This window comes from Epinephelus moara, chromosome 19 (genome assembly GCF_006386435.1).
Source record: "Epinephelus moara isolate mb chromosome 19, YSFRI_EMoa_1.0, whole genome shotgun sequence".
NCBI lineage: Eukaryota > Metazoa > Chordata > Actinopteri > Perciformes > Serranidae > Epinephelus > Epinephelus moara.
The window spans coordinates 12724204-12744491 of NC_065524.1; the positions used below are offsets into that span (position 1 = coordinate 12724204).

Genomic DNA, 20288 nt, shown 5'->3' on the forward strand with positions numbered 1-20288 from the left:
ATGGCATCTGTATGATTATTTATCCTGAATTTACCTGAATTTATTCTCTTGATGTATGTGCGTGATATATTTGACCCATTATCATTATTATTAATTTTGCTGCCACGTGTATGCTTATATGTATTTATACGGCTATACACTTTTTTTATGTACAGCACACATTCAAATGTGTACATAGCAGTCAATGTTTCTTGTAGATACATGTTAATGTTTACTGTGTTCAGCTCTTTTATCCTTATTTTTAGCCGTATGTCGATTCATCTATGCACGCTGAGAGTAACTGAAGAACGGAGTCAGATTAACTGTATGTGCGCAAACACACCTGTCAAATAAAGCAGATTCTGATTATGAAATATCACCTGTAACTCATTGTATGTGACCATGGGTGTCAATAAAAAGTATCAGATAAATAAGTATATGAAATACGGTATTGAGATCTATTAGGCATAGCCTAATCTAATATTGTTTATCTTGAATAAAAGTTTAATATGACTGTAGCATTATAAAGTAGCCTAGATAACAGCGACACAAAACCTACAAACGGGGGGTTTCAACAAACCTGGCAGCTCTGGGTGTATAAAGTTCCCGTATGTGCTCCATTGATGGTGTGTTCAAGTAACCCTCGTTAAATGTGAATTAAATCAAACTATTGGCTCCTGCAGGTTTGACTCAGCATCAGCAGGTACCTGAAATTAAAGGATCGGGTTTAAAATATGATCAGGAGGAAATCCCCATTTTGACCGAGCCTGTGCTATTCATTTTTTTTTTCTACCAAAATACCGTTAGATACCTATTTTAGAGTAATCAGTGTGCATGTATCAGCTGATGTACAAAGTCTGGTCTAGCCAGAAGTGCCGGCAGCAGCATTTGTTTGCATAGCTCAAGATATTTAAATGGGAACTATGCCCATTTCCAAAATTCATAAATGTTATTTCTACAGTCCTGGACAGTACAAAAATATATTAAAAAAACAAACATGAACGACTCTCTCTCAAATCCAAAAGATAGAGTGCTAAAAACTGAATTTTGTGATGTCATAGTGCAGGGGTGCCCAAACATTTTTGAATGGGGTTCAGGTTAGATAATGTAATGCTTCTCCCATCATATGACTTACCTTTTTAAAAAGTCAGATACAAATGAGACAAAGGCGACTGTTTTAATCTTTCAGTGAAAAATTATTAAATGTTCCACCACTGCTGAAAGTGGTGGCCCTTGATGTCGATTTAACACTTTTTTTTTGCTGTGTCTGCTACCTTGTCTGCTGCAAGGTAACCATTCATCTGCTTGTTTAGCGTCTGTTTAGACAACACATGAGTTCTGTCTGTGTAGCTCCTACTGACCGTTGCATGCCTGCAAACTGTATGATAGTCCTGACATCATGAGGTGAGTGGGAAAAAATGCAAAGTGATCTTGCTAGATTAACCAGGCAGGCCACATTTTGAAGGCAAGCCCACAGGCCACAATTAGCCCTGGAGGACTTGTGATATGCCGGTCATAGGGTATAAAGTCTGGAGCTGCTCCATGAATAATGAATTGAAAAAGATGTGATAGATGACATTGAGAGCACCCAGGAGAATGTTCTGAGTATATCGGTACATTTTCTGTTTCAGAGCTGAGAACAGAACAGTAGAATAAAGCTCATTTTGGAAGAAATAAAAAGGAAAAACATTCTATGGGTACACAAAATCAGTCTCCCATTCATTGTGTGTGGCTCAGCTCCAGACTTTATATCCCATGACATCACAAGTTTAAGACTTACTTCTCTGGTTTCTGGCTTTGAGAGAGAGAGTAGCTCATGTTCACAAATATTGATTAAACTTTCCTGGGCCATGTAAGTAACTTACTGGACTTCCTAATTTAGGTGGTGTTCCTCTTTAAGTCTGTATGTATGCTTGTGTAATCCCAGTAACCCTGAACGCACCATTACCGCGGAAGTATCGCCTGCTCTGATTGGTTGTCAGCAGCGTGACTCCTCCTATCCCGGAAGAAGGAAGAGAATTCGCCCAGAGAGGAAAGTCTGTTGACAGCAGAAATCCCACCCAGGCCACTGATAAGTTTTAATATATTTACTGTCTGATTAAATCTGTTCAACGTCGCACTCTACTGTTTGGAGGAAGCAGGAGCGCTCAAGGTAGTTCACAGTTACAGTGGTGTCCACAGAGAGAGCTGGTAGGTGTCTTCTCTGCTGTTAACTCGGCTCTTGTGAACTCTTTCAGGTATGGAATATGGCAGCAACTGAAACGCAGCTTATGTTAAGCGTCGGACTAATCGGTAAGTTTCAGTTCAGAGGTCGTTTCGGCTGGTTTTCAAGTAAAGTTGGCGCCTCAGATTCACTGTACGTGCAGGAGGATCACATGATATCAGTGTGACCAGAAAGCGTCTGATCAGCAGGTCTCCATGTCCCTCACTGGTTTATTACTCCTGCATATTAGGCAGCATACACTTTCATGGATGGGTTCCTAAATGCATCTAGTAATACAGGCTCCATTGTGATTTTCAGTTTTGCTTTATATTTCCTCTGCCCAGAGAAAGATGTGAATGGAGACACACTGTGGGTATGGTGCTATCCCTCCGTGGGCTCAGACCTGAGGCAAGTCCTGCTCAGGAAGTGCTGTCTGACACAGGACAGCAGGGATTTCCACACCTTTGTGTTCGGTCAGTACTGTCGCACCTGGTACTACATCACCACAGCAGAGGTGCAGGAACCCACAGCACTAAACAAGGTACAGTGTCCAGAGACTCTGCTGACATTCAAATCTCAAACAAGGAACGACAAGAGTGCAGTATTTCTGTCTAATGTCTCCATAGTTGAGTTTCACTTTGGTCTCTATTTTCTCCCTTAAAGGTCACTCATTTCTCAATAGTTGTTACAGCGAAAGACTTCAACCCTGAGAAGTATGCTGCACTCAGCAGGATACTCTGCAGGTACAGAGCTGAACTCAAGTAACATTGTTTGGCACACTTTTCTCTAAAGAATATTTTTTTTAATTTGAGTACTGTGTTTTTGTCCAGGATGTACATCAAACATGGCAGCCCAGTGAAGATGATGGAGGCTTATGTCACCGTCCTCACCAAAGGAATTTGCCAGAGTGATGAAAACGGCTCATTTCTAATTAAGGACTATGATGTTCGGAAAGCATACTTGGCCGGTTCAGTCAAAGGTGAGACATCCTATTCGTTAAAGGAAACCAGTATTTTGTTATATATCCTTTTGGTGACATGTCTGATTTTAATGCAGCAATTAATTTAAATCCAGGACAATTTCCTCTTTCGGTAGATAATAAAAAAAGCAAACTTTAACACTGAAAAAGTCCTACAAGTAAGTAAAATGTAGCACATCAGTAGGTTAGATTTTGATCGACTGATTGGTTTTCTTTATTTCCATGTCATGCACACAAAGTGCCCAAAGCTCACCGGTTTGCAAGACATCAAAAGTGTAGTTGCATTGGTCAAACATTTAATTTAATTACAAGATTGGAGTAATTTTACAGCTCGGTCTCAAACTAAGTATTTTGCCCTCTCTTCCAAGATTGGCACACAAAATCAGCTACGAAAAAGATTCCATTCCTGAACAGGGATGTGCACATTGGCTAGTCAATTAAATGTTGCAAAATATTTATTTTCCGAAAGAATATTATTTTCAAGAAATATTATTTAACTTTTATTTAGTAAGTTCTTGTCATTTTTTCTGGGATGATGTCCAGTGTTCATAGTCATAGTGTAAAGGGCCACACAATTTATTTAAAATATGATTTGGTTATTAAAAAATGTGATTAACAATTTCAAATGGCTCGTATAAGATATGCAGTATTTATTTTTTTTGGACAATGTTTAACATTATAGATTGAATTGTGATTAATTTTGACTGTTTTCTGATTGTTTTCCTGCTTTTAGGCAAGTCAACTAGTCTAACTTTAAACTTACATTGAAACGTTAAGCAAATTAGTTGTTAGCACAAGTCAGGTTTTTCATGGTCACCCAGCCAAAAGAAATCAGCATAAATGGATGTCACTTTTGTGCTCCTAAACAGGACAGTAAAATAAAGAATTAACTTCACTCTCAATTTCATCTAGCTCCCACAAATGTAGGCGTTTTCATCACTTGTTCACAGTGATAACAGTATTTCCCAGGAATTGTTTGTGGTTCATAAAAAATCAGTTGAAACACAATCTAGATTCCTTCAGAGTAAAAGTGGGTCATCCAGTTTACTTCCAGCATGTTTGTGTTCTACCTCAGATGTGGTGTCTCAGTTTGGTATGGAGACGATCATCCTTTATACCGCTCTCATGCTGAAGAAGAGGATCGTCATCCATCATCCTCGGATTGAAGCGTTGTTGGAGTTTACAAGGTGCGTTTAAGACTCAAATTCAAAACATTTGGCTTGAAACTTTGACACTTCATAGTGGAGAATATTATCATGTGTTTTTCCCCAGAGTTCTCCCGACTCTGACGTGGCACAGGAAAGACTGGTCCATCCTGCACCCGTATGTGCACCTGACTGATGCTGAATTAGATGATCTCAAGAAATGCCCTGGTGAGGCTACCTTCCTGGTTTATTCACTCTAATTTATTTCATGGTTGGTAATTAGCCACCATCTGCACTGTGATCACTGTGATCTTGTGATGGGGAGATTAATTATTTATGCACCAATATGTTCGTTTTCTCCGCAGGATATGTAGCAGGATTTGTGGATCCGGAAGTAAGCAACAGATCGGACTTGTTTGATGTGTATGTGAACCTCCCAGACAGTGTCATCACAGTATCCCAGAGCGCCAAAGGTACAGTATGTTCAAAGAGACAGCAGTATGTCTGTAACAGTGCTTTGATTCTTGCTAGAGTAGGGCAACATTTCCCTCAGACTGATGTCAAGTTTCGCACCACAGAAGCCATGGCTATGGGGAAGTTGCACAAGGACATTGGCCACCTTATCGTCCAGTCTGCCGAGGATACTGAGAGGTCAGACAGTCAGGTCATTAAGGTGAGAATTCCCTCAGAGCACACATATCTGCGTTGAATCCACAGTTGTAAGAAATGTAGTTTTGAATATATCATGACAAACACACATTAATTCACAGGATATTTCCATCAAGACAAAAGAGATCCTCGCCAACTTGGTGGCCCTGGCGAATGAGTGTGACGACTCTAAAATCACATTGGAAGGTTTAAAGCAGCATCACTTCCCTCCGGCGACAGAGAACTTCCTCTTTCATTTGGCAGCTGCCGAGCAGCTCTTACGGATATAGACTTGTTGTCAGATGCTGTGCTGCAGAAGCATGGGCTCTGCTGTTGTGCATATGTTGGGATAATTACTGTTGCCTGAAAGGCTTGTGCACAGTCTCACTGTTAGCATGAGTGTGTGCACAAGGAACTTTCTCATGGTGATCTTTAGGTGAGGTAGGGAAGTGGAAGTGTGTCACTTGCGTCTTGTACCAATAGCAGGATGTTTTACGTCATAGAAGTAAAGGCTAAGTTTGGCTATATATGGGTGATTTCATGTCATCTCAGATAGAGGTTTTTGTTTATGTATATGCTATTTGAGACCCAAAAAATAATTTTGTAAAGTATTTTTTGCTGTATTTTGAGAATAGTTTTTTGCCACTGGGAATGCTGTCATTTTTGTCTCCTAAAAAAGGTCTTAGGCAGGAAGCCATTTTCAGGGTTTAATATCTTCAGATGCCTTGAAATTTGGTAGAGACACAGACGGACTACAAAAACCTCTGTCTGATTTGACACAGAATGACCCATATGGGTTTTTTTTTTATTGCCAACAAATCCCATGAAAACACCAAAACAGACAATGAATTGATCCTACTAAGTTTTGTGTCAAGTTAGTCAGTTCTGCTGTCATAAACGTTCACTACAGCATGTGGAAGAGAAAATTGTTTACAGTTCTGCGGCTGGTTCAGAAGAATTTTCCTTGTTCACAACAAAGCTGTAGACTTCTCTCTAAAGATCAACATTCAGAGCAAAGTTTTACACTATTACATCAAGGCCAGCTTAAAACAATGGGTTGTGTGCACGGCTAATCAAGAGGTCTGATTGGCAACAGAGGTGAATAAAACTCAGGAAGTCCTTAACAGGCTAAATAACAATCCAATCTGATTCAGTCTGCCCAAATCCCTTCAACACCCCGAAGACTCTCTTCCTGCACGAGTAGCTAAAGAATTACACACAGGGATCTGTTCATCAATGTTAAATAGCTGGTCTCAGTACAATGAAACATCACACAGAACAGCAGGATCTTAATCAGTGAGAAGGAAGTACGATAAAACTGTGAGGTAATATATTTTCCTTTACAAACACCAAATGCGTGTAAATCCGCAGCTGAAAATAGTCCCAAACAAATGGACTATTTACTCCTGTTCGAGTTACATTTGTTAAAAATGACAGTGCCCAGCTGTTTTGTGGAATTGCCTTTTTTTTATGAAAATATTTGAATATTTGTTACTTGGAATTTGGTGACAATAAGAAAACAAACAAGCTAACACTAGCCTTGCTCTGTGCTACCTGTAGTTATGTACACAGAGCTGCAGTATTTGTGTTACTTTGTGAAATGGAGACAAATAAGCTGGTACTTTTTCAGCTGGTACATCTGGTAGTGCTTTCCAGGAGTTAGCTTCTACTCCACAGTACAAAGAAACACTCAACATACATCATCATACATGTTTTTCCTGGTCCGAATTATTGGGTACTCAGTGAGAAGAGACCGACCCAGATATATACAAACATACGCAGCAACAGCAGCTGAAACAACTCAGACGTACCAAGCAGTTATTATTAATGAGTGTGTTGATAGAAACTGCATCGTGTGTGGTTATCAGATCACAACTGCAATAGAGATTGCACAACATGTTTGTTTATTTTTTATTTTAACATTTTGTATTTTACTAATGACTTAAATACAAGCAAATTGTGTTGTGTTGTATGAGGCTTTTTCATACAGTGTTTTATAAGAAAAAGTTGATGGGTAGAAAAAGAGCTGATCCTCATCAGTCTGCAACTGATCAAATAACGATTGGTGCTTCCATATCCATGTTGATTTATACTGCATCATGTGTGTCTTACTGTTCAGGTTCTTTTTTTTTAATTTGAATGTATAGTTAGCGCTGTTGTTTTACAGTCGAGTACATTTTAACCACATTGCCAAAAGGATGGTTTTGTGCCTCAGTATTTCAGATAATGCGCAGAGTGCAATACATAGAAATGCTCATGTAACTTTTAAAACTAAATGTATTTTCATGAATTGATGTAATATTTCCTATATATGAAAACTCATAATATTCCAACTAAATAAATTTACTATCAAAAGTAGCTTCTTGCTTGTTTTAGTGCATTAAACAAAATATTTCACATGAAAACTGGAGGAAAATAAACTGCATCTTTGAGTCTGTTACACACGTCGTACATTTTCAGCTGCATCATGTTAAAGAAGACATTTATCAACACAGCAACACGTTTTGATTGATTTGTGTCTGCTATATAAAGCAGCTCCTCAGAGTCCTCTATGGTAGTATAACAGGTTGCCGTATGCTGCCGCCTGGAGGTGCTCCTCTACGTATTCCTTCTTTATCTGTAAAATAAGGCTCAGTGTCAGCTGAGTTCATCACAACTAAAACATTACTGCACAGCTGGATCGTGAACTTACCTTTCCCAGTTGTGGAAAGCGACTAAATGACACAGGGACCATGAAGCACCAAACGGCTACAACACTAACAGCACGGAGAGGAGTGACCAGCCGAGACGTCTTCTGGATAACTCTTAGTCTGCAAAGTCAAATCTGCTTGTTAACGTCTGATTATTCAGTCCAGGTAAATGGACCTAAATGTAAAAGTGACTGACCTCTGTAACAGAAAAACCAGGCTATCCGGAACAAGAGCAGTGGCACCAAACAGTAGCGCTCTTGATAATGCAGTTTCACCCACAGCCTGAACAAACAGAAAACATTTAACACTACAAGGTTTCTGTGAGAAGCCTTATTATTGTCCATTTGCACCTTCTTTTTTTTTTTTATTTACCTTTTGTGCTGCTACTTTAGAAAGGCCGACAGGATTTCCATTGAAATCAAACACTTGGATCCCAGTTTCTAACTCCTCACTTCTGACGGTTAACACATTAAAGAAGGCCAGAGCAGCTGGAGAGAGTTAGAACACATATTAGTTTAAAAAATCCTGCATCAACACCAGCTGACTATTCAATCAAAAGAAAAAAGGGAAAACCAGCTAATCATGTAGCATCTGTGTCGACATTGGGGTGAATTTACAATTGGCCTGACATGCAAAAACAAAGTATTCTGATTTATGCTGCAGTAGATAGATACTTACTTGAGAGTGGGAATGGTAAGAATGATCTGAGAAAAGTCTGGATTCCTGCGCTTCTTATACTAAGTCTGTTAATCAAAACCTGAGGAAGGGCCTAAAGAAAATACACAGGAAATAAAAAAAACATTGTTTTGAGAAGCCACTTTTTCAAATATCACAGTTCACTTGTTACAGTCACCATGGCACAATCAGGTTATACACACCCCTGCAACTGTTGCACAAGAAACTGTTCCAGCCATCAACAGGAACTGCTTCGAAGGCATCGCCTTACGCTGGTGGTGAGAGATAAAGACACACAACGTGAAGCAGAAACAAAAAGAGGACAGACTGAAGATTAAATAAGGATTCATATACATTACCTGCTCTGATGAAGAATTTCTGTTTGCGTAGCTGAACCCAGCGTTGTAACTCTGCAGCAAAAACTGCAAGGATGCATTGTTTATATCATTAATGTAAAGTGTGTTAAAGCCACATGCTGTGTCTTCATAAATATGATGAATATGCTTTGTTACCTGCCAGAACAGAGCGTGTTTGACATGGGTGTGTGGTAAAAAGGTGGCCGCCACCTGAAAAAAAGATTGTTAGTCCAACAGCCATTATCAGAAACAAAGTGTATATATTTACTGGACGACACACGTACCACAGGTGCTGTTATTGGAACCAGTGCTAGAAAGAAAACGACAGAAGTGAGAGCATCAGCATCTCTCTCACAAATTAACTGTTTAAGTGATACAATTAATACACACAGTACACTGTATATATGCAAGTTTCAGAAACATAATTGTACTGTGTACATTTACTTGTCTACGATATAGAAAAAGTCACAACTGGACGAAAAATCTCTTTATTTTTGTTATTTTCAAAAAGGAGATTTTTTGGTTTCAAGTTTCAATTATAGTAATAAAATATTTGTTCAACCAATAATAACCCCTCTGTTTTCATTCCTTCAAGGGTCATTTTGAGTTATAGTAATAATAATAATTCTGTAATTCCATTTATCATACCATGAAAATTTCATATCTTTGCAGCCCAGTTTTAATACCTGTTGATATGACATGACATGAACGCAAATACATTTTAAAAATAAAGCCTAGATTTGACTGTACCTGGAGGGCGGAAAGCTAGTGGAAGAACAGCTCCAGAATCAGCGTGGACAGATGACTGTAAAGCAGAGCAGTCATTGAGACACATTAAACTCCCTCAAATCACAACATCTGGACACCACAGGATCCAGAAGATAAAACATCTGGACTCGTTCAAAGATATAAACACACTGGTAATGAGATGAGTTCTGTTTGTGCAAATCTTTAAAGTGCATTTGTATATTATCATTGTAGAAACTGTGGATGTTCATGCAGAAAATGATGAGTGAATTATGATTTGTTGGGAGATGAATCCTGTGTTACTTGCAGTTTTCTGTGTCCTGCAACACTTACAAGAGAGAGGGTCTGAGCATGACTGTCCTGGAGAGAGAAGACAACAAACACATTTTAATAAATCTGTGACAGGCTCATAAAGCTGACTGACTGACCAACAACTGTGCAACATAATCTGACCTTTTCACTGAGTTTCTCTCCACTTGCAAGGCTAGCGTGGGCTTTCTGTATTTCAGCCTGTAGAGAGCAGTGTCATTATTTAAACATCACACATTCTCTAATCATCTGACAGAATAAAATCACTGTGGTGTCTGCTGCTTACATCAGAGGACAGCAGGAAAGTTGGATCAAGGATATCAAGCCAGATCCGGACTCGACTGAGGAAGCCCTGAAAAATAGGAGAGATACAGTTCAAAAATATGACAGGAAGTATCGTGAACAGTTTCATAGTGACTGACTGGATATATCTTTATGTTCTGCATGTGACAACACTGCTGTGTGCACAGGTACCTGTCGCTGGTTTTTCCAAAACAACAGATTAGGATCCATCATAACAACGAGTACATTTACTTCTTCAACAACACAGCGACATCTACATCAGCGAGTATTTTGAGGTCAAATTCGAGTTAGAAATCACTTCCGGCTTCAACCACGTGTTCAGCTGTGGGCGGGGTTGTGTTACGTTTGGGGACATCGGAAATATCAGGTTATACGTCCGTCATGTCCAAGTTGTGTTCAGTGTGCAGTAGTTGTTGTTACCAAGAATAAAGGAAAAAGTCAGTTCGATCATCTTGGGTTTCATTTATGATGAAATTAATTGGCAGACAGTTGGGCTGGTTAGGGACAAGGTCTGCCATCTTGCATCAAATATGTTCCGTAAAAAAGACACTAAAGAGATTTAGACTTAATATTAAATCTTCCTGTTTTTTCTGTGAGTTAGAAGAAGAAACAATCTGCCATTTGTTTCATTGTATGTATACCAGAATATTCTGGGTTGATGTTGAACTTAATATAAGCAGAATAACTGTGCAGTTGATTTTGTTATTGGGAAAATGTCAGATTGACATTCAGAGGTGGGCGGACTCCAACCCGGATTTTGAATTTTTCTACTAAGAATCTTAACAAAATGGCACTGTAATAAGAGACTTTAGATTAAAAACGCAAAATAAACTGTGTTTGATAAATTCCATTTGAACGTATAAGACAGTATTTAGATTTTGTATTACTATTTCATTATTTGCCTTTATTTTTCCTCTTCTCCTCTGTTCTTTCTCTGTATATATGTACCCCTGGTATGGTTAGTTATGTGTATAGGCTATATAATGTAATATACATTTATGTTTGTTCAGTGAATATCTAAAAAAAATGTGGTCATGTTATTGAGGAGGAGGTACAGGGGCCGTGTGCACAGTTAGTGATAGACGGTTGGACAGATAAATAACACACAATTTCACAATAGCTTTTTGTTGATGACTTGAAGGTATAATTCTCAGAATGTTATTTTTCCACTGCTCGAAAAAAAATATATATATATTTTTCCCCAAAATGCTATTTAACAGGGTTAAAAGCTCCAAGTTCGACTCCCGAGGAGCTCACGAGCACCTGAAGGCACCATAACATCGTCTTTTTGTGCATCATTTGCAGTAACAGTCTCGCACCACAGTTTTTACAGCCAAATAACACACAGGTGAATATTTTAGATGTATATGTTTTCAGAGGACAGGTCGGGACAGGTTTGCGTCGAGCACGTGCGTAAATGACGCTACAAGCTGCTCACACCGCCTTCCTCTGACATAATCCAAAATGGCGGCCACCATCGCAAGAGTTCTCAGGACGTCTGTAAGTGCAACTTATTTCAAAACAACATAGAGTTTATTATCGACTCTCTTTCTCTTTAGTTTGGTGTTTATTAATCAGCCATGAATTGAATATTATAGCATGTAATGTGGAATAATTCACCTGTGCACTGAGGCGCTGTCATGTCGTGTGTGTCGCACGTTGCACTGACACTGAGGTGATAAACATCTGGTCCGCGGTCGCTGTGTTGGACCAATATGCTTCACAAGAAGTACTTAATATTCTTTCAAGCTGTCTAGAAAGTATTTTTTCCTCCTTCACTTAAAACAAAGCAACCTAAAGTAGCTTATCTTGGCGGGTTATTCAGTAAAGTAGACATGTGTTGCATGGTGCTGAATCCCATTGTTGCCACATTTAATCAGTGACTGTCAGTGTGTCTGCGAGTTTAATTATAATTAAGAGAGTCATTAGTGATGAGTCACCAGTCACCATTCTAAAATCATGAGATTTTAGGATTTTTATATTTGCTGTGTCACAGTGATGATGCAGGACTCTTTTTTCACACTGCACGTCACAGCTGGGCTGGGGCCTCAAGATTATATGCTGATACAATACCATCACGATACTTTGGTGCCGATTCAATATTTATCATGGTTTGTAAGTATCATAACTCTACAAGTATTAGTATTTATTGAGATTTTTGTTTCCTTCTTTAACACCAGACATCAGGAAAAGAATTGAATCATTGAGCGCGTTTACATGCACACTAATAAACCGATCATTATCTGATTTCTGGAGTTACCTGATTATTCAAGTGGTCATGTAAACAGCATAATCCGATAGGCTTTATCAGATAAAAGCCATTATCTGATTATGAGAAATCAGATAAACACACCTAGCTTTTTCCCCAATAGTCAGATTATTCGGTGCATGTATACCCTTTAATCTGGTTTCTTTCGGGTTTTGCTATTTTATACTCCCACTCCACTACATTTTAGAGGGAAATATTGTACTTTCTACTCCACTACGTTAATCTGACAGCTTTTGTTTCCTTTCAGATAAAGATTTTACATAAAATAATATATTTTTATATTCTCAGTGTTTAAATTGTCACTTTTATTTTATCTTACTTATATGTTATGCACTTTGTGTGACAAGTTTATATACAATACACTTGTATATTGCACTTTGCAGTACTTTTACTCCGAATCTACCCAAAGTATGTAAAATTGGCTCCACATTGATAAACTACACATTAGAATGCTCTCACATGTATTTGTTAATGATAAAAACAAACAGTACTGTAAGAATATAAGATGTCAGCATGATGAGTGCTTTATTTTGCAAATATATGACTTGCGTACTTTTCAAGGTTTTTCAAGGATATGAGTACCTACTGTAACAGGAAGTTTGAGTTTTATGTCATGTACTTGAGGAGAAATCCAACTGAAGGACTGAATCATGTAAACCAGGTTTTTCTGATTATCAGATTAGTGAAGTGCAAGTAAACGTGTCAAATCGGATTATTACCATTACCTGATTATTCCCAGTTATCTGATTATTGTGCACATGTAACCGTGCTCAATCACTCCTATAGACTGTATGTTATCATATTTCCAAAAACAATGCACACCACATGCCAATAAGTATTTCTGGGTTTTATTTTAGCAGCATTATTACAATACTGCATATAAAAGAAGTACATAAAATTCCTTTTCAAGTGAAATGCAAAATTGAGCTAGTCCTGCTCATCAAGCTGGTGACAATAATAATAATTAAAATAAGATATTAAGTCAAAACGAATAGAGATCCTGAAAACTCCACATAAATTAACATTCTTCACATATAAAATTGAACTAGAAAACTGACCTTTAAAGCCCTGGATGTGACTGCATATACAAGTGGTAAATAAAATGTAAAATATAATTGATTAAAAAATATATTTTTTAAAGTTAAGAGCAGCATTTAGTTGTTGCTGCTCATCAAGCTAGTGCTATAAAATTAACAAATAAAATAGAAAATATAAATGTATATACTGCAAAGCTGGAAAAGCACCAGAATATTTAATGACATTAATTAATGGTGTAGCCACGCTAGTCAGCAAGACAGGACACGTGTTTGTGTGATGTTTAATGAGATTAACTCTAAAATGTTTGAACTTGAACACTATCCTGGAGCTGACAGCTATAAATAAACACAACAGCAGCATAAAGGTATAAACTGTAGTTTTTTCCAGCATGAACAAACCGGTCACCTGTAGGTTGTGTCTGTGCAGTCTGACAGTTTGTTTTCTGTTTATGTAACAGTCTGTAGCTTAAAATCATACAAAGAGCGACTGTAGGCCTTGAGCACTATTATACTGGACAAACATTTGTTGCAACAGAGCAGCTCTGGAGGAGTTACCGGTAAGTTAAACATTTGTAGGCAGAAGACTTAATACAGTTATCAATACAATAGGCCTTTTCCCACAGGCATGTCGACATGCATTGCATTTTTTCAGGGTCATTGAGTTGTGCATGCTGGTGGCTCACCGTCACACTTTCATGGCTTATTGGGACATTTGAAGAGAACAGAGCCATTGTTAATTTTATCAGTGACACATGCCTTTCAGAATATAAAATGCAAGTCTATTAAAACACACAAAGTTAGCCAAAGGATGCACTTATAAGAATATAAGAATAAGAAATTTAAAATGAAAGGAAATCATAATTCATTTCATTTAAGAAAACATGAGTACTCTGGTTAAGTAGCCTGTCGATATTCGTCACTCCCACAGAGTTTTTATTCCACAGCATGAAATCTGCATCAGACCTGCAGACCTATTTTTAGAGTTCCTCTCTTTACTCTTGTTAATTGGAGCTTTAGTGTTGTCACAGCAGGTATTCTGCCCTGTGAGCTGATGGAAGCCACCTGCTGTGATATCACTGTTTGGGGTGTGGTCACAAGTGCTTCATAGCTGACTTTTACATCCACAGAGCAGTGCAGCATCATCCTATTTTGGCTATTTTTGGAATCACCCTTTGATATCTCAACTAAGCATTTTCTTTAACACATTTATAATTTTCTTGCCTGACAGTGGTGCATGTTAGGATGACAGTACTGGACCAATCTACGATCCTAATTACACAAGTAACTCCAAAACTACTTGTGGACATTCATTAAAAATAAACAATGACAAAGATAATTCAGAATTATTTTGTCATAACTGATGTTATAAGAAAAGTTGCTTTAAAAACTTCATGTCCTGTTGTATTTTAAATATATTTTGTATCAGTATATTCTTCATAGCAATAATAATGTGTATCATTTTAAAACTAAAAGGGAATTATTAATATTCTATCTACAAATATTGAATATGTAATACAGGATTTAAATGCCTCAGTCTCACTAGTAATCAAAACTGTAGCACTTGACTGAGGTTTAGCATGTCATTCATTTTTTAGTACAGGATGTGGCTTGGAGAGCCTGTTGGTGTGAAACCCGATGATATCCCGTCTCCTCCCTCATCCATCGCTTCTCTTCCAGCTCATAAAACACCCTCACATTCATTCATGTTTCTTTAAAAGCCCTGTCAAACATCTCACACATCAAAACCTTTGCTCACTAGACTCTGAAGTGCTGGCACCAAAAAGAAAACTATGATGGATGAAGGACACATTTTTTCCCCTCATGAAGGACAAACTCAGCTGATAAACTGTCGTAGTGTGTTTTATTATTTTAGACAGACCTCATGTTGGGGACTCAAAACATGGCTAGTTTGACCTTAAAACACAAGTTATATCAAGATGCTTACCAAAATATTTTTTCAGTGTATTTGTGGATTCCTCATATTGAATTGATGTCTTTTTTTTAAAGGCAAGAGTTGCAGCAGGAGGATTGAAAGTGACAGCAGCGTGTCAACATGGAGCGTCTGGAGCTGCGAGAATCCTCCCCGCTGCTGCACTTCAGAGAGCCTGTTTCTCCACCAGTACGTACAAAACTGAAGCCAGAGGATATACAGTCGATTTTGGCGAGGAGGTTAAAGCATAAGCAATAATTTGTTTCATTTAAGAATCAATCTGTAACAGTTTTAATAACTGATTAATCTGTAAACTGAATGCCTTTTAGGTTTTGGAAAAAATGAGCAATTCAAAGACATCAGCTTGGGCTCCAGGACATTGTCGTGGGATTTTTCGTTATCGTCTCACATTTTATAGACCGAGTGATTCTTCAGTGAATCAAGAAATTATTCAGCAGATCTAGATGGTTTTCTCAAAGCTGTTGCAGTGCAAGAGGAATTTGAAAGCAGAATACTATTTACTGTTCTGTGATGTGGTTATTATTATTATTATTATTATTATTATTATTGTTATTTTGTTTCTGAAATGTCTCCATTGTCACTGCAGGTCCTTGAAAAATGTCTTAAAGTGTCTTAAATTTCAGAATATTAGACCTTCAAAGTAATTGAGTAGTCTTAAATTTGAATTTGCGAGGTTTTAATTGATTCACAAACATTTTATTTACTTTCATCTATCCATCTTTTAGTTTCTTTTAGTCATATGAGTCAAGCTCTTTTGTGTTTCTGATATTGTGAACCTTTAAACCTAAACCACATACTGTCTTTTTATTTTATACCTGCACTTACCTGTTGGCAAACTGTGAATTAACCTAACTCACTCAAATGACCATATTCCTGCATAAAACCTACCTCTGCCCAGACTACACATATACTACTTACCTTTATACTTACCTTCAATGCTAGACTAAGAAAATGATTTGTCCAGAGATCGGTCTTAGATTTGGTTAGAAATTATCTTGAAAATGTCTTAAAGAGCATCACACCTAAGTGTCTGTTTCAGTAGACAGCTGGTATTACATTTAGTAAACAATATGCTCTGTCACATATAAAATATTCAAATTGATGTGATGTAGATAATAAACTGATAAGAAAAAACAAACTGTTTGCATGTACAACAAAACCCTCAGTTTCTCATTCTGTTAGTTGAGATTTGTAGTTGATATGATATAATCATACAATCGTAATACAATTCCACAGATGATATTCGGCAGTCAAAGGAATACTTCAACCACAAAATAACCAACTGTATCTCAATTATTCCCCTGTGCTATGTTGTGTTTGTGAAGAAAACTGTTTTTCCTGCAAACCTCCTCGGTGAACAAAAAATCCAAAAATTAAAAAAAGCTCACAAACTCTCAGACAACTCGTGCAGAATAATCCAAGCCTCATTCAGTACTTCCCAAACACATCCATCTTCACTAAAACCAAGGAGCACACCTCATCAATTCAGTGTATTGCACAAGCAGAGTTCAAACGCACAGGCTTGCCCATGCGTGCTACTCATCCGTGCATGAGACCTTTTATAAAGAAGTGTTTGATATCAGAAGGTTTTTAGCAAAAATGTATGTCTCTAGGAAGTTCTGAGCAAAAGACTGGTTAAATGTGTGAGAGTTTGTAAACCAGCATTTTTATATACACTCAGCAGCCACTTTATTAGGTACACCTTGCTAGTACCAAGTTGGACCCCCTTTTGCCTTCAGAACTGCCTTAATTCTTGGTGGCATAGATTCAACAAAGCACTGAAAACATTCCTCTGAGATTCTGGTCCATATTGACATGATAGCATCACACAGTTGCTGCAGATTTGTCGACTGCACATCCATGATGCAAATCTGCCGCTCCCCCACACCCCAAAGGTGCTCTATTGGATTGAGATCTGGTGACTGTGGAGGCCGTTGGAGCACAGTGAACTCATTGTCATGTTCAAGAAACCAGTTTGAGGACAATACTCTGTAAACTCTAGAGATGGTTATGTGTGAAAATCCCAGTAGATCAGCAGTTTCTGAAATACTCAGACCAACCCATCTGGCACTAACAACCATGCAACGTTCAAAGTTACTTAAATCAACTTTCTTCCTCATTCTGATGCTCGGTTTGAACTTCAGCAGGTCGTCTCGACCATGTCTACATGCCTAAATGTATTGAGTTGCTATTATGTGATTGGCTGATTAGCTATTAATGTTAACAAGCAGTTGAACAGGTGTACCTAATAAAGTGGCCAATGAATGTAGTTTTACCGTTAAACGCAGACCACTATGACTTTAATTCATCAAGAATGTGCCGTTTTTGGATTCTTTGACACATGCAAGAACAACTCACAGATTTCTCTTTACATATTCAGTGAAACATGGGATAAGTTATTGATATACAAATGGTCATTTTGTGGGCAAAATATTCCTTTAACATTGATATTGTTGCTTTTATGACTGTATAATGTGTCAAGTTGTTTAAAAAGGAATTTAAAATTGTTGCATGTCCCACTTCAGGTCCTTTTTAATATCACTGTAAATTCCTCCCATGATCATCAGTTATTTTCCCCTGAGATGTAAAGTGAGATTGTATAGAGATGTATAAATTTGTCAGTGTGAATTCTCTGTGCTCCACACTGTAGGTAACCTTGGTTTTACCGAGCAGATAGTATGAATGAATCAAGTGTGCTTGTCTTGTCTATATCAGGCTCTTCCAGATGGAGCCCTGCTGTCACTCAGCCTGCTCCGGCTTTTAAGGGCACAGCTGTCCACAATGGGGAGTTCAAGGATATGAGCCTCGCTGACTTCAAGGGCAAATACCTGGTCCTCTTCTTCTACCCACTGGATTTGTGAGTATTTGTGACCAGCATAAAAACAACATGATGGCTTTCCTTACCTTTGATAAAAATGCACATTGAGTAGTTTAAGTTTTTTTTAAGTTTCTCCACTGATGAGCAGTCCCACAGGCCCCAGCCCTCACCCCACATAGTGCTTTGCGGCTGTTGTTGCGTCTGCAGATGTTCTGTGGTTATTGTGTGACTGGGTCAGTAAACATTGTTCTCACAGAGCCTTTTATTTCTCTCTGTGTTTGTCACATTGCAGCACCTTCGTGTGTCCGACTGAGATCATCTCATTCAGCGACAAGGCCAGTGAGTTCCACGACATTAACTGTGAGGTGGTGGGCGTATCTGTGGACTCTCACTTCACCCACTTGGCGTGGATCAACACTCCACGCAAGGTACTTGCATTATTTAATAATCAATTCAGTAACAGACACACGGTGCAAAGTTCAGCTCTGTGAGTTTTTTCATCCATCCTTTGATGTGGGGAGCTTTAGTAAATGACTGACCAACAAGGACTCAATGTCTGTTGTGTTCACAGTACTTTGTAATGCTGGAATAAACTGAAATGTAATTATTAACAGTATTAGCAGCAGTAATGTGTCAGTGTTAATCTAACAGGTGTTATTTCATGTTGTCAGACTGGAGGCTTGGGCAACATCCACATCCCCCTGCTGTCTGACCTCACCAAGCAGATCTCCAGAGACTATGGGGTGCTGCTGGAGGGTCCAGGCATTGCACTGAGGTATGCTCATTATGTGATCCATTCACAGCTGCTGTTACAGGATGTGGAAATATCACAACTTTACAATTATGAATATGATCCTGTTCCCTCACTACTGTTACTGTTGCTACCACCTTCTCTGGTGCTGTCATGTGGCCAACGTCACTGTCACCTGCCACTGCTTTAAATAGAGACCTTTAAATATTCTTGGTATCTTTTTTTATATGCTTTCATAATGTTGTTGCAGGGCTGTTTTGAATTTTTAAAGACTCATTCCCCAGGCCTTTTATTAAATTTTATTTTGCCAACTCAGTCCGTGCATCCAGTCCAGATGTTCCCTGAGTAGAAGGGAAAGATGTTGGCCATATGTTGCATATGGCTGTCAGCCTGTTACTGACAGCCTTTGGTAAACTTGCACAGTATCAATACTGGAATGTTAGAAGATAAAGGTGTACATATGTCTACTTAATAATAAGTTTTGACCCAATCGAAGCACATGAAGAATACTGTTCAGCCCAGAGCTGCTGCCATTTATTTTTTAATCCATTATATTTGCATATTACTACTATTATTACCACTGTCACTGTCGCTATTTCGAAACCTGACGCTTTTTGTCTGTTTCACCTTGATAGTTGTGAAGAACTTCACAACTTTTATTTAGAAAGATGTCTAATAATTCATTTTTCACGTTGTCCTTCAGGGGCCTGTTCATCATTGATCCAAACGGTGTGGTGAGACACATGAGTGTGAACGACCTGCCAGTGGGCCGCTGTGTAGAAGAGACCCTCCGTTTGGTGAGGGCGTTCCAGTTTGTGGAGACCCACGGCGAGGTTTGTCCAGCCAGCTGGACTCCCGAGTCCCCAACGGTGAGTTCCTTTAATCTCTGACACCATCTGTAAATGAGTTTCTCAAACGCTGCATGCTTCTTAATCCGTTTACTGAAATGTTTCTATTTCTTTTGCAGACTTTAATATATTGCCCACTGTCTTTATTTTTAGTTGGTTGTGTTATTTATAGTTGTGTGAGTTTAAAGATAGGAGGTTTGAAGCAGCTGTTGCATTAGGTACATCAGTCTTTTGTAAAACAGCCGCAGCGGAAACTCATGTTCAAAGTTCATTTTGTTTTCTTTCCAGATTAAACCAACCCCAGAGGGATCCAAGGAGTACTTTGAAAAAGTCAACTGAAGAAGACAAAGTTCACAACTCGTACACCTAAAAATAAATGTACTCTTAGTTTACAGTTTGAGTTGTATTTAATCGTACGCCACTGGATACACTAAATAAATGTATTCTTTATAAAAGGCAGCCCTTTGTTTTGATTAATGTGCCAGACTGTGGTGTAGTGGTCTGTGTTTTAAGCAGGAGTTCAGGCTGACTGACCTGAAACTGTTTTATTCATGGCTGTTATTTTCCTCCTGGATTTAAC

At 38.3% G+C, this 20288-nt stretch overlaps 3 protein-coding genes across 3 annotated transcripts in view; 2 read left to right on the top strand and 1 right to left on the bottom strand.

The window, feature by feature from the left end:
• prdx3 (peroxiredoxin 3) overlaps window positions 1–20167 on the top strand; it is a 235972-nt gene extending 215805 nt beyond the window's left edge. The window contains exons 2-8 of the mRNA XM_050071077.1: window positions 11489–11534; window positions 15348–15459; window positions 18007–18148; window positions 18402–18537; window positions 18781–18884; window positions 19564–19729; window positions 19997–20167. Coding sequence (XP_049927034.1) covers window positions 11499–11534; window positions 15348–15459; window positions 18007–18148; window positions 18402–18537; window positions 18781–18884; window positions 19564–19729; window positions 19997–20047 — 747 coding nt within the window. The 5' untranslated portion in view covers window positions 11489–11498 and the 3' untranslated portion in view covers window positions 20048–20167. The remainder of the gene's footprint in view (window positions 1–11488; window positions 11535–15347; window positions 15460–18006; window positions 18149–18401; window positions 18538–18780; window positions 18885–19563; window positions 19730–19996) is intronic.
• On the top strand, window positions 1989–7312 carry dennd10 (DENN domain containing 10). Its single transcript, XM_050071074.1, has 10 exons — window positions 1989–2131; window positions 2217–2271; window positions 2527–2723; window positions 2846–2925; window positions 3013–3161; window positions 4237–4348; window positions 4434–4534; window positions 4672–4779; window positions 4885–4979; window positions 5077–7312. Exons 2-10 carry the CDS (start codon window positions 2226–2228, stop codon window positions 5242–5244), a joined length of 1056 nt encoding a protein of 351 aa, XP_049927031.1. The 5' UTR covers window positions 1989–2131; window positions 2217–2225; the 3' UTR covers window positions 5245–7312.
• Window positions 6838–10339, bottom strand: sfxn4 (sideroflexin 4). Its single transcript, XM_050071075.1, has 14 exons — window positions 10206–10339; window positions 10018–10083; window positions 9876–9932; window positions 9756–9782; window positions 9426–9480; window positions 8960–8985; window positions 8832–8885; window positions 8679–8741; window positions 8523–8591; window positions 8323–8413; window positions 8017–8132; window positions 7841–7926; window positions 7647–7764; window positions 6838–7571 (listed from the first exon to the last, which is right to left on the bottom strand). The coding sequence occupies exons 1-14, from the start codon at window positions 10245–10247 to the stop codon at window positions 7494–7496; spliced, it is 948 nt and encodes a 315-aa protein (XP_049927032.1). The 5' UTR covers window positions 10248–10339; the 3' UTR covers window positions 6838–7493.
• Window positions 20168–20288: the final 121 nt, after the last annotated feature.